The 19,094-nt window shown below is 31.7% G+C and overlaps 1 protein-coding gene across 1 annotated transcript; it reads left to right on the top strand.

Moving 5' to 3' along the window:
• The first annotated feature begins 14,601 nt into the window (after positions 1 to 14,601).
• LOC107891586 (lysosomal Pro-X carboxypeptidase) lies at positions 14,602 to 18,156 on the top strand. Its single transcript, XM_041076407.1, has 9 exons — positions 14,602 to 15,226; positions 15,304 to 15,490; positions 15,634 to 15,767; positions 15,850 to 15,962; positions 16,119 to 16,362; positions 17,303 to 17,455; positions 17,552 to 17,631; positions 17,716 to 17,765; positions 17,850 to 18,156. The coding sequence occupies exons 1-9, from the start codon at positions 14,615 to 14,617 to the stop codon at positions 17,990 to 17,992; spliced, it is 1,716 nt and encodes a 571-aa protein (XP_040932341.1). The 5' UTR covers positions 14,602 to 14,614; the 3' UTR covers positions 17,993 to 18,156.
• Positions 18,157 to 19,094: the final 938 nt, after the last annotated feature.

Here is a 19,094-nt window from a genome sequence, read left to right as displayed (position 1 = left end):
GTTAAATAGGTTGGGGGTGTTTATTGGATTTGGGTTTTGGGGCTTTATGAAGGTTAGGGATATTGGGTTTTTTTTATTTGTAGGTAAATAATTGTCACCATTTAGCTTGTCGTGCCTACACTACCATCATTATTCGATTTTTGAAAAAATTCATAACCTCCATTATGTTCTTGAAAATATCAAATTAACTGGATTGAATAGAAATTTATTTATTTACAACCTAATCTTACTAAAACTCAAAAGTAAATAAATGAAAATAAATTTAGGTTGCCTCCCAAAAAAAGCTTTTGTTTAACGTCGTTAGCTCGACAACCTGGAAATTTTATTTAACTGACTCTTTGAGGACTAATTCCTCAACCAAGTGGACTTGAAAATTTTAGTAGAAAGGCTTTAATCGTTGTCCATTGACCTTGAAAACTATTCTAGATTCTTCGCTTTTAACCTCCACTACACTATATGGAAACACATGAGTAATAACAAAAGGCTCTAACCAATTAGTCCGAAGCTTACCTGCAAAAATTCTCAATGTAGGGTCATAAAGTAATACTTTCTGCCCTACCATAAATTGTTTACGGGTTATCTTTTGGTCATGGTATGCTTTGACCTTACCTTTATAAATTTGAGCACTTTAATATGCTTCTCGTCGAATTTCCTCAAGTTCCTGAATATGTAACTTACAATGCTTACCTGCAGCTTCCAATTTTATGTTGCATTGCTTGACCGTCCAGAACGCTTTATGTTCTAGCCTAACAGGAAGATGACACGGTTTACCAAAAATTAGCTGATAAGGTGACATACCTATAAGTCCTTTATAAGCTGTACAGTATGCCCACAGTGTATCATTCAGTCGCAAACTCCAATCTTTCCTATCTGGCTTAACGGTTTTCTCCAAAATCAACTTGATTTCTCAATTCGACACTTCTGCTTGACTGTTTGATTGAGGGTGATAAGCCGTAACGACTCGTTACACTTCCCCATATTTTTTCAAAAGTGTGTCAATTATCTTATTACAAAAATGCGTTCCCTAATCGCTAATCAATGCTCACAGTATGCCAAATCTGGAAAAAAAATATAACTCTTTACAAAATTGACTACTGTTTTGGCATCAACATGATAAGTGGCTTTTGCTTCCACCCACTTCGACACATAGTCAACTGCAAGTAAAATATAGACGTTACCGTATGACCAGATAAAAGGTCCCATAAAATCTATGCTCCATATATCAAATATTTCACAGACATGTACAGGGGTTAGAGGCATTTCATTTTTTCGGCTCAAGTTTCCTACCCTTTGACACTTTTCGCATGTTTTACGGAACAAATATGCATCTCGAAAAATATGTGGCCAATATAGTTCACATTCAAGTACTTTATGCACAGTTCGTTTAGGGCCAAAATGTCCACCGCATGCATAAGAATGACAAAAAGATAGAATTGATTTTACCTCAGTTTCTGTAACACATCGTCGAATTACCTGACCGGAACAGTATTTTCAAAGGTAGGGGTTGTCCCAAATATAATATCGTGATTCACGTTTGATCTTATCTTTTTCAGATCGCAATAAGTTAGAAGAGACTATACCTGTAGCAAGGTAATTCACCATGTCTGCGAACCAAGGAAAAATCGTCTGAGTAGTAAGCAGACTTTCATCTGAAAAATCGTCTTTAAGTGGTGTGATATCCTTTGATGGAAGAATTCGGCTCAGATGGTCAGCTACCAAATTTTCACATCCTTTTTTGTCCTTTATTTCGATATCAAACTCTTGCAAAAGTAATATCCACCTTATAAGCCTCGATTTTGCTTCCTTTTTCTTGATCAGATATTTAAGAGTTGCATGATAAGAGAAAATAACAATCTTGTCCCTAATAAATACGAACAAATTTTTTCCAAAGCAAAAACTATAGCTAGAAACTTTTTTCAGTAGTTTAGTAATTGCTTTATGCAGCACCCAAAGTCTTAGACGCACAGGAGTTAACATGTGGTTCTTTTTCGATTCTTTGCCCAAAGACTGCTTCTACACTATGATCACTTGCGTTGTACATTATCTCGAAAGGATAATTCCAATTTAGTAGTTGAATGATGGGTGCTAAAATGAGCTTATGTTTGAGTGTATTGAATGCATCCTTGCATGATTGGTCAAAATCGAACTCTTTGTCCTTCTGCAAGAGATTACAAACTGGTTGTGCAATTTTTGAAAAGTCTTTAATGAACCACATGTAGAAACCTGCATGACTAAGGAAAGAACGAATCTCCCTCACAGTTATGGGGTATGGCAGTGAGTTAATGATATCAATTTTTGCTTTATCGGTAAAAATTCCCTCAGTAGAAATGATATGACCTAGAACTAATCATTTATCTACCATAAAATGGTATTTCTCGTAATTTAAAACAAGATTAAATTCTAAGCATCTTTCTAAAATCTTTGCAAGATTTGACAAACACACCTTAAAAGACTCACCATACACAGTAAAGTCGTCCATGAACACTTAATTTATTTTCTCGACATAGTTAGAAAATATACTTACCATGCACCTTTGAAACGTGGCTGGTGTGTTGCAAAGTCCGAATAACATCCGTCTATAAGCGAACATGTCAAATTGATACATAAACGTCGTCTTCTCTTGATCTTCCAGTTCTATTGGAATCTGGAAAAACCCTGAGTAACTATCAATACAACAATAATAAGATTTCCCAGCTAAACATTCTTCCCAACTAAACGTTCTAACATCTGGTCAGTAAAAGGAAATGGAAAATGATGTTTTAGAGTTAAAGAATTCAACTTCCTGTAATCGATGCAGATTTTCCACCTGTTTTGGACCCGAGTGGGAACCATCTCACTTGTCGAATTATCAATTACGGTTATGCCTGTCTTTTCAGTATTATATCGACTGGGCTGACCTAATTACTGTCAGAATGGGATAGATCATCCTAGCATCAAGTAACTTTTGAACTTCTTTCCTTACCACTTCCATCATGGGCGGATTGAGACGCATTTGAGCCTCCTTTTTGAGAATAGCATTATCCACAACTTGAATTTTGTGCATGCAAGTCGAGGGGCTCAATCCCTTAATGTTGGCTATCGTCTATCCAATTACCTCTTTATAGTCTCTCAAAACTCATACCAAGTTTTCCTCTTTTACCTTCGAGAGTTTACTCAATATTATTACCAGTAAAGTATTTCATTTGCCAAGAAAAGTGTACTTCAAATGGTCCAGAAGTGGTATGAGTTCCAACTCTGGAGCTTGCAAAATATATGGTAAAAGCTTAGTTTGTGAAGGAGATAATTCAAGAAATTTGCCTGGATTTCTCTATAATTGGCGGTGCCTCTATATGAGCCATTGTTTCATGAGCAGATTCTTCAAAGGTTATCTATTCCTCTAGTTCCTCTATGGCATCAAAGTCTAAACTTCTACAAAGAACAATTCATAATTCATCCTCGTCATGATATTCTAAATGTAATTCAGTTAATGGATCGATTATATCAATATTATAGACATTGAATTTCACCACTTCCCTATCGAATTCCATAGTGAGTATCCCATTACATACATCAATCTTTGTTTGTGCAATACTCAAGAATGGCCTTCCGAGAAGTATGCCAGACGAATTGGCCAAATTGTCATCCTCCATGTCGATAATGTAGAAGTCTGCAGTAAATATTAGCTTGTTTACCTTAACAAGAACGTCCTCTAATACTCCCTCCAGATGTACCATAGATCTATCTGCAAGCTGAATAATTACACATGTTTCCTTCAAAGAACCCGCGTTAAGTAGTTTAAAAATTGACAGAGGCATAACATCAATTAACGCGCCTAAGTCACACATTACTTTTTTAATACCGACACTACCTATTTTACAAGATATGAAAAACATACCTTGGTCTTTACATTTGGGTGGTATTTTCCTTTGTAGAACGACGGAGACATTTTCTCTGACACTTACATTTTCATTTCCCAGGAGTTTCCTTTTACTCCTGCATAACTCTTTTATCAATTTTGTGTATCGTGAAATCTACTTAATCGCATTGAGAAGAGTATGTTGATTTCTACCTTTCAAAAGGTGTCAAGGATCTCCTCTTTTCTCGCTCCTTCTTGCACTGAACAAGTCTTCCAAGAAATGGAGGTGGTACTACAAATGATTTTTGTGGTGTTGACTCTACTGGATCCTATGTGGCAAGTTTCTCCTTATCTTGACTAGAGTTATGGGTTTAGTTCTGTTTGGGATGGCAACTTCCCACTCCTCAATGTCATAGTACTTGCATTGTGTCGAGGGTTTAGTTCTGTTTGGGATGGCAACTTCCCTTGGGACTCCAAACGGCTAACTGTGAGCGCGAGTTTACTCACTTGCTTATCCAACTCCTGCAAATAGATGTTAGTTTTTTTGTTGAAATTTCTCAGTACTATTGGCTAGTCTTTGGGGGTGGTAGTTGTTGATTCTAAAGCGGCCTTTGTTGGTACAGTTGATTGAACTGTTCGACCCATAACTTAGATTCGGGTGATCTTTCTACCCCATATTATACGAGTTCGAGTAGGGTCATATCACTTTTAGGGCAGCCCTAAAAAGTTCCCGACAACATTTGCTTGTTCTGTCGAATCCTTATGTAAAATCGGACATTAGTCTGTTGGATGATCTAGTTTAGCGCAAATTTTACACAACCGTGCTAGGCTCGTTTTATCTGTGAGCAAAGTTTAATCAATGTTAGCTTATCAATTTTATCTTCTAGGGATAAAGAACTTAACCCATGAACCCGTTTTATGGGCTCTGTGGCTGGTCAGAATTGTTGAGAGTTAGCAGCCATTATTGAAATTAACTTATGTGCTCTCTGAGGAGTCATATTAACTAGTGCCCCTTCACTTGCAGCATCTATCATTTTCATTTCCATCGGGAGCAATCCCTCATAGAAATACTAAAAGAGTGACTGTTCAGTCAGTCCATGTTGTGGGCAACTTGCACACAACTTTTTGTATCACTCCCAGTAATCGTAAAGCGATTCAGTCTCTTTCTGACGGATTTCTACGATATCCCTCCTTAGTTTGGTTGCTTGAGCTACAGGGAAGAACTTGTCAAGAAACAAACGAGACATGTCAGACCATGTGTTGATAGATCCCGGGGGTAAATAAAATAGTCACTCTCTAGTAGAGTCGATTAGTGAGAAAGGAAAATCACAAAGTTTGATTTGGCCTTTGGTTACTCCCTGAGGCTTTATGCTTGTGCACATCATATGGAACTCTTTAAGGTGGATGTGCGGATTTTCATTTTGTAATCCACTAAAAGCGGGTAGTAAATGAATCAAACCTGACTTTAACTCAAACGACTTTCCTCTTGCCGGATAGGCTATACATAAGGGTTGTTGTTCATCCAGTTCCGCTGCAAGTTGGCGTATCATCTGTTCAGCCATCTCGTTTGGTTCGTCGAACGAGAAAATTTCCTTGGTGTATGATATGGTTTCGAATTTAGGATTTGGCCGTTTACCCCATCGAAGGGCTTCTTTTCGTAGTTGCTGGGCCAATTTTTCAATTTTTGGTTCAAACTTTAGAGTTCGCGATTCTGATCTAGTAATAAGGTAAACAAACAAAAATTTAAAAAATATCTTCAATCCCCAACAATGGCGCCAAAATTTGATGGGCGTCGAAACCACCAAAAATAATTCCTACAAAAATAACTCTAAATAGTAGTAAAGAGTGGTAGTAGGGTCGAGTCCACAGGGATTGGATGTTATAATCAACTTCTGCATTTAACTTGTGAACAGAATGTTTGTTGTGTCGAAAGTCGTGGCAAAAGTCGTGCCCACGACTCCAAACGAACCTGCAAAAAAAATAAATAAATAAATCAGGGGGTTTTGAAAAAAAATGTTTAGAAAGTAAACAATTAAATCAACATAAATAAACAATTAATTAATATTTGAAATAGATTTAAATCGAGAAATAATTTTGGATTTTTGTAAATAGAGATAATAAGCCTTAGCCCTAGACTCGGTAGATTCCAGATTAAGAATCGATCCTTGAAAATTAATCTTTTCCTCCAAATGATAACCTGGTTATAGCAGTTAAGAACGTCCTAACCACCAATTCTTCCTTTCGTAGCTGGTCTCTGTACGACTTGCAAACCAAACTTTATCGATTATTTGACCGAGATACACGTGTTCCCAATTCAAGATTCCAGCAACCTTGCGTTCTGAAGAACCCAACTTGAATCAACGACCTCAACTGCGTGGGTCGTTTAAACCCGATCACTTCTTTCTTGATTTGTTCTCGGAGATCCGAATACAGCACGGCCAACTCATTTCTCCAACTATTAGCAAACACGACTCCAACCCAACGTGCACTTTGAGTTGAAATCGAGTTTAACTTTAAGGGATAATTTGTCTATCCTGATACTAAGGAAAAAAATGAATACCGATTGAAAGGATATTTAGCACGAATACGTATCTCACGATTCCCAACTGAAAAGAATATCGACCTAAAGCTAAGATGGAATTTAGTGAAGCATGAAATTATTCATGCTTTGTAAACTTTGAAAGGTGGGTTGATGATTATGGTGAAGAATGGGAAAGAAAGGTACTTGGAGAGCAATTGGACTAATTTTGAAAGAACAAACAAGAATTGGAAACCAGGCAGCAGAATGCTTACGCCAAAATTGAAAGACAAAAAAGAAATTAATTCTATTCAATTCCAAATTGAAATCAAAATGTCGAATTAGATGTGTCTTTCCTAAGAACATTTGGTCCTTTTTTGCTTGTTTTTGTCTCTTAGTGTCTCAATTGCATCCCTAATAAGATTAAAACATAAAAGCACTAATATAACATTAATCAAGTAAAAAATAAACCGATTTAAACACAAAATGTCATGCAAATTAACATGTTATCAAAAATAAAATTCTATTTTGAATAATGCAAATATGATAGAATGTTTGGACCAACTTTTTTAGAAAAGAATTGTTGAGAAATAATTGAAAATAATAATTCAATTAAAGTGGGGAAAGATATACTCTAGTGAATTTACTCCTGTCATTAAATAAGGAGTTGAGTTAAATAAACATGTTGACAATAACACTAGAACATATTAAAAATTTATGTATTTAAAATATTAAAAATTTGATGTAAAAATTAAAAAGTTGATTATATTTTAACTAAATAAAATTTATATCAAATTTTTAATATTTAAATGTGATTGACGTATATATATTTTATTTCAAGATACAAAAAAATTTACTAATTTTTGAAAATTTTAATAACTTTTTACAATATTTTACAATTCCTAATAATTTTTTTTTACATTTTTCAAAATTCAAACATATTTTTAATATTTTTAAAAATTATTTTTACACTTTTTTAAAATTTTAAAAGATTTTAGTTTTTTATGATGATGTCATTGTGACATTAGCGTATGTTACATGCTATTTATGATTGACTAGATGTCTCAATCAATTTTTTTAACATCCAAAGAATTGAATTGAGATCATTTGATAGCGTTAGGGACCAAAATGAAAATATTTGATAACATTAGGGAAGGAAGTAGGTCAAAAAGCACTTTAAGGATTAAAGTAGGAAAAACAATATACTTTAGGGACTAAGTGTGCTTTAAGCCTTTTTTTAAACAATAAAATTTTCCTAATTTTCCTATATTTTAATTTTCATTCTCTAAAATTAGTTGTCTAATTTTTCAACCACTACATTTTTTTAATATTTTTATTCTTTTCAAATAATTGAAATAAAAATTATCTATAATTTTTTTAAGAAAATACTATTATCAGTAGGAATCATGAACAACAACAATATAAAAACTAATGCATAAATGTTTGTAAAGTAATCTAAAGAAAAGAGAGAATAACAAATTGCCAGCAACACTGAAAAAATTTAAAAACAATCCAGAGATGCATAAATTTGATTAAATTGTTAAAATTTACATCCTAACCTTACCATCATCAAATCAATATGATAATGAACACTATCAACCAATAAAAAATTGTTAAAAGCATCAAGAGATCCACCACGTTAGTGAAGCACAAAAAATCAAGTCTCAGATAGTCTATCATTCTCCTTATCATCTTGAATCTATCATCATCATTATAATCTATCATAATAAAACCTTTCAAAATGGTTCCTAATAAAACTACATATAATTTCAAAGAAAACAGAGTAAACAAAACAAAAATTTTGAAAAATGTGAACCAAATAAAACCACAAAGCTATGAACAACATAAAACCATTAAACTATTGACAAAACCATGATAATATAAATCAAAAACAAAATAAAACTACAAAAAAGAATATTGAAGAAACCATTATCAACAACTAACCAATGATCGACACAGATACTACCAAAGCAAAGAATTAATTTAAAAAAATTGAGCAATTAGAATTTTCTTATGATAAGATATCTTGTTTCGATTCCATAACGAGTTTCCATGATATATTTTTTCCACAAGAAAATTATACAAATCTGATTATTCGAACTTTCTTAATAATGTGACACATATATTGACTTAATAAGTCATGCTTTTTGTTGCATTAAGTTCCCTAGACTCATACGCTGTGAAATTCCATTCGCCCTACATTTTGGACCAAAAATATCCATGGCCATTGGCTAATGATCGCCAAGCACTTTTTTTTTTTTGGTCAAAGAAGACGAGCAAATTTTTGTCCCGATCCAAGAATTAATGCTAATAATTCTATAAATCAATCGATTTTTTCTTTCCTTTCACACATACCTGTTCAATTATCTTATACATTTTCTTAATGAAGTTTTATAAGGCAGTAAATATCTAGTAAAAAATAAAATAAATATAGAAGAAACATGGGACACATGGTAGTGGAAAGCATTAAATATAATCAATGCTGATTTGATTAAGTAGTATGTAGCTCACTGTTCCTTAAATAAAAATTTAAATTTAGTAAATAAATAAAAAAAGACCTGCTCTCATTTGGAAATTCAACTAAACTAATAGAAATATTGGTAAATTTCATATAAAAATCAATTATTGTAACAAAAATATATAAGTATATTTGCTATCTCGAAAGCAGACGAGAAAATGATCGATATTTCAACTCAAAATGATAGCCTTAAGCCATGTGATTGTTCAATTTGATGACGACTAATGCAGGAAGTAATAACTATAATTAGGTAGAACATCAATGAGTGTCAAATCAGATTATTTTGACTTTTCCTTAATAATTTGTTTTGACATTTAAATCCAAACAATGAGAATCAATTATCGACACTGAAAAGGAAAACAAAATGGAAAAAAAGGTGGGAAAATGTTTGTTAAGATTTGGGAAGATATTGAGATATATAAAGAGGAGTTGAGATGCCAGATTTGGCCCGGATAAAATTTTAGATTCATTTGTTAGGTTCGGATTCAGTTTGAGAAATGAGTTTAACATTTTGTCTAAATCTAACTCAGATAAAAGTGCTAAAATTCGGATTTAATCTGTTCGTATTAACTTTGTTTATATTATTTATTATATATTTTTAAAAATATAATACATTACTAAAAAAATTAAAATAAATGTTTTCCAATAAATTAAAAATAAATTAAAAAATATGTATACTTAAATAACACTAAGATAGATACAACTTAATAAGAAAATGCCTCTAAAATGGTAACAAAATTAACAATAAAATAAGAGTTATACAATATCCAAACAATAACAACAAAATTGTAGCAAAATAGTAAAAAAAATAACAAGAAAATTGCAAAAAACAATAAAAACAAAACAACAAGAAAAAAAACATTTTTTTTTGCATATTCGGGTTGAGCCAAAAAAGCCTTACTCGAGGCTCAACCCTTTTTTTAAACGGGCCTTATTTTTTTGTCCAAATTCATTTTTAAGCCTATATTTTTACCCAAATCCTCAAATTTCAGTAGACCCATGTACATGTCTAAATATATATTCGCAATTCAACTTAATAATATAAAGTAGAAAAATTCTAAAGAAAAACTCCTTATATAAGTTCTTATATGCTATAATGTTGCATAAAATATTATAAAATTCATATTACCTAATATTAGATTTGTAGTAATTTGTGTAATTAGATAATATTTTATGTATTTATACAGAACACTATAAATGTTGTAATAATTTATGTAATTTAGTAATATTTTATGTAATTACACAAAATATCACAAAAATTATAATAATTTATGTAATTGAGAAATATTTTTTTAAAATAATGTTCCAGGAAATTGTGTAATTATGCAAAATATTATAATAGTTGTAATCATGTGTAATTGATTTATATTTTGTGCAATTAAAACTAGCAAGAAAACTCAAAGTCTAAAATAATAAAAAGATAAAAGAAAGAATAGCTACTATTGGTAAAAATTAAGAAAAAGAAAAGAAAAGAAGATTTAATATAATATTTAGCACTTGAATTTGACATTTTCTTTAATTTGGTACCTAAGCTTTTTTTTGTCTAATTTGGTACTTGAACTTTGACATTTTTCCTAATTTGGTACATAAGCTTTTTTCTATTGGGAATCGACCCGTATAAACAACAAAATAGAAAAGGTAGAGAAGACCAAACACACAAATTTTACATGGAAAACAAATGAGAGTACAATATGGAGAAAACAAATCTAAATTTACTAAACGTACATTACCTAAAACCCCAAATATAAAGCCCTAACTCTCATAGAACAAATCAGAAAACAAAATCTTAATTCTCATAGAGTTCTCTCAAAAGGCATACAAAATTCTCTCTATAGTTACCACGAAAACTCTCACCAGAACTTATTTGTGACTATATCTTGTTGCCCCAAAAGAAAAGTCCTGTAGTACTACATCTTCAATTGCCTCATCGAAATAGGGATACAAAGCCCCTTTAAATAGACTAATTTTAAAGGCCTAAAACGACTAAAATATCCCTAAAGTAATTTGATTAGGAGAAGAACCCTACTTGGATGTCAAAATGCGACTGTATTACTTGAGAAATACATTGTGTCATTGTGATGTCCCAAGCTTTCCTGTCATAATGCCACCCTCTCCGTCAATTTGAGAGCTCGTCGCATCATAATGACCTCCCTCATTGGGTCGTCGCCCCTTATCACAACGTCAGTGTCCTTCACGTCATGACGTTGTGCCTATTTCACATATGTCTTTGTTAAGTGCCTGCAAATTGTCTGATAAATACAAGGTACACCCCCACAAATCTCCAAATTGACTTGTATTTACCACCTTCTTCTCTAGGCCCCGTCACGGGTCGAACTCGATCTTTTCAGAATGTCAACCAAACCCAAATCATTCTCGAACTTGGAAATCGAAAAACTCCTAGTCTTCAAATCAAGGTTGTATAATGTAACAAGGGCCAATAACACACGAATAGAATTGTGCTTCACAATAGGAGGGAAAACGTCAAGGAAATCAACTCCCTCCACTTGATTGTCACCCATTACGATCAATATTGCTTTAAACATTTACTTTATCTAAAATTGTTACAATCTGAAATATGTGATTCTATCGAACTTCTCAATATCAAAATTCATTGTCGCCATCCATGAACGGGTCAATTGCAGAATCTGAACCAAGCTCTAATACTAGTTTATTGGGGATCAATCTGTATAAACAATGAAATAGAAAAGGTAGAGAAGATTGAACACACAAATTTTATGTGGAAAACTCCTTCGAAGAGGATAAAAGCCACAGAAAACATGAGGCTTCAACTTTTCACTAAATGAGTTAACAAACAAGAGTATAATATGGAGAAAATAAATCTAAATGTACTAAACGTACATTATCCAAAACCTTGAATACAAAGCCCTAACTCTCATAGAGAAAACAAGAAAACAAAACCCTAATTCTTATAGAGTTCTCTTGAAAGGGGCATAAATTTCTCTCTATAGTTGTAGATTTTCTTCTCTTTTGTCGAGAACTCTGCTAATGGAGATGATCAAGCTTGTGGGCTTCATCGAATTTCAATCTATAAATAAACATTTTCTCAAACTTTTGTCTTTTATAGTTTATGTCTATCATGTGTTCGGCAAAATGTTTGTGTGGGATTTAAGTTTGGTCATGTGCTAAATTTGTCAGTGGTTGATTATGAAATTAATTATTGGTCTAAATTGATGTTCGTGCTTGTGATTTATGATTTGTTCATTTGTATCAAAGTGCTTTATACACTAGAATTGACACCTCTAGTGGAAAATCGAGATAGGTGAAACCAAAAGAATATCCTATCATTTAGAACTTCATTATGAATGCGCCATGTAGAGATACCAAAAGGAGATTTATGTGCCTAAGTAAGACCAAGAGGAGAGCTTAGGTGGTAATTTCTAGTTAGGATGAAACCGAAAGGAGAATCCGAGTTAGGAGTGGCAAGCAATATTTTCATGTCATGCTTATTAGCTTAGTGAACAATTAGTGGATCAATTGACCATCGCTTTGATAATTTGCATGGTTCTAAAGCAAGGGAGAATTGAATTAGATTACTTAGTTTTGTTGATAATTTAGATTTAGTTTATTCAGATTAATTTTTCGGATGCACTCATATTTCCAACTCAATTAGATTAGTAATTGTTTAGCTTGTAATTAACTTGATAAACACATTTACCAATTTGACATTCTCTTGGGTTCAATCATTGGAATGCTCAAAGTGTTCTATTGTAACACTTATAAATATTACAACTGACCTGTCACGCTTACAATACACCGCTATAACTATAGTTACAATTGTATTTGTGTTTATTCATAATCATAACGCATGCACACCGAAATGCGGTCATATTAGTAGAGTAGCAAAAGATAGTTTATTGGTTTTATAGACCATCAATAATCATCATGCAACACATCTCACGGTCATATTAGTAGAGTAGCAAAAGATAGTTTATTGGTTTTATAGACCATCAATAATCATCATGCAACACATCTCACGAAATACTAACTCTGCAACGGATGCAATGATTAAGGTGGCTTGGGGACTTCTTTTGGCCTTACATGTCTTCTAGAATCCACCTCTAGTGGTGGAGTTATTAGTTTGGCAAGAAAGGAGCACAAATTTTTAGTTCTCTAGCTAGCCGTTTGGGTTAGCTTCAATTTTATGTTAAAAGAAAAAGTAAGTGAACATCTTTCTTCCCTATTTCTGTTTGTTGATTCCCCTGTTCTATACCCCTCATTTTTTTCAAAAAATCATATTTTATGATTTTAAATTAGTAGGAACTTAAAAGCATCTTTGGCCTTGTTAAGTCTATGTAGCTCAACATTTATGGCATTCAGCTAATTTTCAATGTAGGAAATAATATTGGCTCATTGAGCAACTGCAAGGTTGTGGACAGGTTCATATGATGCAAAATTAGAAGCACTATCAACTCCAATTTCTTTCTCTTCAATTGGATTAAATCCACAACTTATACTTAATACAAAGACTAATAATAGAACTTGACCTAAAAATCCAATTTAACCTTAGACTTCATAAACAAGAAATTTTATCACACACGTATGCATGTGGAAACTACGTATTTAGAACGCATATACGCATTTAAAATAATATACAATAAATAATGAAATGTAATGTTTGAAACTAACATATATGCAATATGTACAAAATTAAAATAAAAAATTAGTTTAAATTATGAAAAAGAAAATTTAAATAGATAAATACAACAAATTGATAATATTAAATGCACTCCAATTGTTTATAATGGTATTGCCATTTTTTTAGTTGATACCGAATTTACTTGTAACACCAATTCAATCAATGACATTATTGATATATACAAATAATGTGGGAAGGGCGAAGCTAGAATTGTTGATAAGGCGGGCCGAGATATATACATGTTACTGGCGGAGCTTACTTTTAAGTATTTTTAAATCTGAGATAACCTTAGTTACTAAAATTTAGGAAAAACAAAATAAATTAAATGCTTAATTTGCATTAAATATTATAATTATTTAACTTTATTTTTTACCTAATTAATATTTAGATACCATTTGTACTTAGATGTTACAATTACTAAACTTTATTTTAACCAAATTAATATTTAGGTACTACTTTGTATTAGTTTACTAAAATAAACTAAAAGTGTTACTAAATTTATTATAAAAAGTTATATATTTTATCAAAGAAATCCAATTAAAAAAAATTTTAAAACTTTTTTGGGGCAAACACAAATTTTTTCTTTTCTTAAAAACTAATTATAATATCAAAATAAAAAAAAATTAAAATTTTAAAAGAGTTTAAAGAAAATTTTTAAATTTTAGAGGGATCAGGCCCTACCAACTTCCCTAAATCCGTCTTTGAACGTTGGGTGAAACAATTTATTTAATAACATTAAATTATATAAAAGAATATCAAAATAAGGCTTCAGTAGAATAGGTAAAAAAAATTTATAGATGCTTGTAGTTAAGTTCAAATATTAACCTTTGCAATTTTTTATTGTTTATTTTAAAAATAAGAAAAAAAACAAAAAAATATCTTTGTAATAATTAAATTTATATAAAATATATAAAGATATTTTATTAATTCTTTTAATTGAATTAAGGTGAATTGATTTGTAATAGCAACTCAATCACATATTTAAATAATTGTATACAGAATGATGGTGATGTAGACTATACCTTCAAATAATAATTTAAATCTAGACTGCAATTTCTTAAAAGAAACATGCTTCACATAGACAAGATGGTCAAAGTTTTAGAGCAAACAAATTCTTATTTCTACTCATCTTTTTGTGAGCATTCTTTTGGGAGGAAAATACTAAGTAAAATCCGTATTACTATATATATGAGCAATTGTTGTTTGGACCCTGGCGTTGCGAAAACCTTCGAAGCTAAAAAAACAGAGCCTAACAAATCATGCTACTGTTTCGTAGATAAAATAAGAGCAATGAACTATTCTCCTAAATTTCCAGTCCAATGGGTTCAACTCATGGTTATGATTCTTTCAATCACATTGACTGGCATCGCTGCCGGCCGGACCGACATTCCGAGGCTTAGTCCGACGAGAGGAATAATCATGGAAGACCCAGACCTTTTATCTTCGGCAGCAGTTTCAGATGATCTTCAAACTTTCTATTACCCTCAAACACTTGATCACTTCAACTACCAACCTCAAAGCTACGCCACTTTCCAACAAAGATACGTCATGAATTTCAAATATTGGGGCGGAGCAAACAACAATGCGCCAATTTTAGCCTATCTCGGAGCGGAGGCGCCTCTTGACGGTTCTCCTACCGCAATCGGTTTTCTCAATGATAATGCCGTCAGCTTCACTGCTCTACTCGTCTACATTGAGGTAAAGAATTGAAACTATATTAAAAAAGAAAAACAAGTTTCTATGACATTGATTATCGATATATATACCTTGATCAGCATCGATACTATGGGAAATCAATACCATTTGGATCGAGAGAAGAAGCCTTTAAAAATGCAAGCACTTTAGGGTATTTCAACTCTGCACAAGCTATAGCTGACTATGCAGAAATCATCATGCATATCAAGAACAAACTTCGTGCTTTTTATTCTCCGGTCATCGTTGTTGGAGGATCCTATGGAGGAAGTAAGTACAATCATTATCGTAAAATTCTTAACCTTTTAGCCCAAATTTTTTGAACTTGGACCCCTTAAAATTATATAATTTTTGGTCGCCCCTGTCCGTTACTGTTGGTAATCATTTTTGTTTTTCAATGGAAATGAAAACAGTGCTTGCTTCATGGTTACGTTTAAAGTATCCTCATGTTGCTTTGGGAGCTTTGGCCTCATCAGCTCCAATTCTTTACTTCGACAAAATTACACCAAGGGGAGCTTACTTTTCAGTCGTCACTAAGGATTTTAGGGTATTTATTACCCTTAACTTTCGTCTTAATTTTTCCTCACCTCGTGAATTCAATTTTAATGTGATAAGGAAATCATGTACAGGAAGCGAGTGAGAGCTGCTACCAAACCATACGAAATTCGTGGTCTGTAATCGACAAAATTGCTTCCCAACCCAATGGTCTTTCATCCCTCAGCATGATATTCAAAACTTGCAAGTATGAACATCCAATTCCCCCATTCCATTCCAATTCCCCCATTCCATTTGAAAGCATGCATATAATTCTATCAAAGTACAATTAAAACCCGAAATTTAATTCATGTAATTTATGCAATCTCAAATCAACCAACTAATTGCTTTTGTTGGTTACTAGACCTCTGAACAAATCTTCAGAGCTAAAAAACGCGTTGGAGAATATGTATGCCTCAGCAGCACAATATGATAGCCCCCCACGATATCCAGTAACGGTGGTATGTAGAGGAATCGATGGAGCAAATGAAAAGCAGGATATTCTTAGTAAGATTTTTGCAGGCGTTGTTGCTTATAGAGGGAATCGTTCTTGCTATATTAATCCACCAACCAATGAATCCGAAACAACTGTAGGATGGAGATGGCAGGTATATATTCACATACTCTTTTCACCAAATATTATCTAAGACTAACCTTTGAAAAATTAAATAAATACATATTTTAGATGTTAAAATTTGAAATATTATTTTTAAAATAAATTAATTTCTTAGATTAATAAATAATATTGACAATATTAATGCCATGAATATGACAATGCTAAAACCAAAAACATATATAGAACAAACTTTGGGGCAACGCTTATTGCTTTGTTTGGTAGTTGTTATCTGTTCCTTATGAATGATTATTTCATTGAGTTTTAATTAATATGGCTAAATTGAAAATGACTTTTATTTATTTATTTAAATTTTGATTATATATGTGTTTTTTATATAAATGTTTAGAATTATTTCTCTTCTCTCTCAACTCATAAATAGGAAGATAATATGTTTTAGCGCACTTGAATACATGTTCTCTTACATTAACAATAATGTTCATGCCAATCGAACTAACACTCAGTCGACAAAATGATTTTTTTTTATATGTAAAACTTAGAGAAAATGACCCAAATGTGAATTTAGAATTTATTTTTTTGAAAAAAATATTCCTCCTAGACTACACTTACAACGTTGAAGAACTCCTTGTCTCCCCATAATTTTTCATCTTTTTTAAAAATAAATTTTCATTCCAAATTAATTAATGAAAAAGAAAAGTCATCTTGGCCACACAATTGACCTTAATGACGAAAATGACGAAACAACGATCATGAGTATGATTTATTTAAACAATTCATCTCTTCTTTTTATTTTATTTTTTGAGTTAAATTATGATTTTAATCTATAAACTTTAATTTAACATTTTAGTCTTTTTTTACTTTTATGATATTACTAGATAATTCAGTATTAAAAATAAAAAATCTAATTTAATATTTTAACAGTAGTAATTAGTATAAAAATCTAAAATCATATTATGACATATATATATATATAGACATGCAGTGAAATGGTGATACCCATAGGCATCGGGAACAGGACGATGTTCCAACCTGAGCCGTTCGACCTAAACAGCTTTATACAACAATGCAAGACAATCTTTGGTGTTCCTCCTCGCCCTCATTGGGTCACTTCTTACTACGGTGGCCATGTACTTTTATTATTTTCTTCACCATATTTCTTCTCTTTTTTTTAGTATTTTATTATTGATAAAACCTCAATTATTTAAAAATGCAAAATTTTGCAGGATATAAAACTTATTCTCCAAAGATTTGGTAGCAACATCATATTTTCAAATGGTTTGCGAGATCCTTACAGTCAGGGCGGGTAATAATTATACATGAAAAAAGTCTCGTATACAAAATAGAAGTCAAATTTTATCTCTTAAGTTATTTTTTAAATTTATTGTAGGGTTCTGGAAAATATTTCAGAAAGTATTCTTGCTGTAAAAACTGTAAATGGTAAGTATATATATATATTAGTCCATTAAAATTAGTATAGAAAAATGGAAGAGAAAGGTAATGAAAATTATGTATAAAATGCAGGATCTCATTGCTTGGATATACTTGCACAAAATGCAAGCGATCCAGAATGGCTGGTGAAGCAACGACAAACAGAGGTAGAGATTATGAAAGGATGGATAGCTCAGTACTATGCTGATCTCAAAGCCATGCTATTTAAACAATAGGAATAGTTTACTTAATTAATTAGTTAATTTCCACGATGGAAATTGAATCAATTTGCTTATCTTTAATAATTAATAGCCAGACTTCAGGCTTCCCTTATTAATGTTTAAATGTATTCATATGGATCTAATTAAAAAAAATTGGATACATATGGATCCTTTCTCTATGTTACTATGATCTTTTTTTTAGGTTGTTAAGCATTGCTTTTGAAAAGTGTCCATTTTAGACATTCTATTATAAAGTAACAAATATGCTGTCGAAACCATAGCTGTCGAAACCATTTTTTTTGAAAAACAAGGTCGTCAACTTTTTATTTTGAAAATGAAAATTGGGAGTCGCCACCAATCTTTTTTATTTAGGTGTGATCAGATCACTTCGTAATTTGATTGTTTTAATAAAATGTTTTGTTTTACTAAAATAGTGAGTTTGGTCTACGAAATTCAAGAAAATAGGTTCGGGAGTCGGTTACGTACGAGGAAGGATTAGCACTCTTGTAACGCCCAAAATTGGTACCTAATTGATTAATTAATATCTTAATGTCGAAAGTTGAAAATTCGTAAAGAATTTAAAAATATAATCCTCCTTTTTTATTAATGTTAATTTTACAAAAAATGTTTGGATAAATCGAAGCGGATGCTAAAGACTTTCTTGTCCCGAAGTGATAAAATGTCACATCCAGTACATTAGGACACGACATTTTACCCTCGAGAATAAGCTTGTCTTTTGATTTTCAAAACTCATGCATTTTAATTTTAAAAGGATATTCGGTCATTTGGATCAAACGAGAAAAATCGAAACATAGTACGTTAGGGCACGATCCCTCGAATTTACAAAATTCGAAATATCGCCTCATTTTTGAAAAAAAAATTTGAATAATAAAATGTGTAATATTTAAAAGATGTGTGTTTATCTTATTTACAGGTAATATGCAAATAAAATGGTCAGGCTAACCAATAACAAGAACATGAATATACTAAAAAAAAATTTACAATACTCACGAAATATATACTACTTAAATACGAATAGGAACAATCAAATAAAAAGTAATTGACATAAAATAATGACATAATAATAATAATAATAATAATAATAATAATAATAATA

The sequence above is a fragment of the Gossypium hirsutum genome, chromosome A09, assembly GCF_007990345.1.
Source record: "Gossypium hirsutum isolate 1008001.06 chromosome A09, Gossypium_hirsutum_v2.1, whole genome shotgun sequence".
In the NCBI taxonomy this organism is placed as follows: domain Eukaryota; kingdom Viridiplantae; phylum Streptophyta; class Magnoliopsida; order Malvales; family Malvaceae; genus Gossypium; species Gossypium hirsutum.
This window is presented reverse-complemented; position numbering and strand designations above follow the sequence as displayed.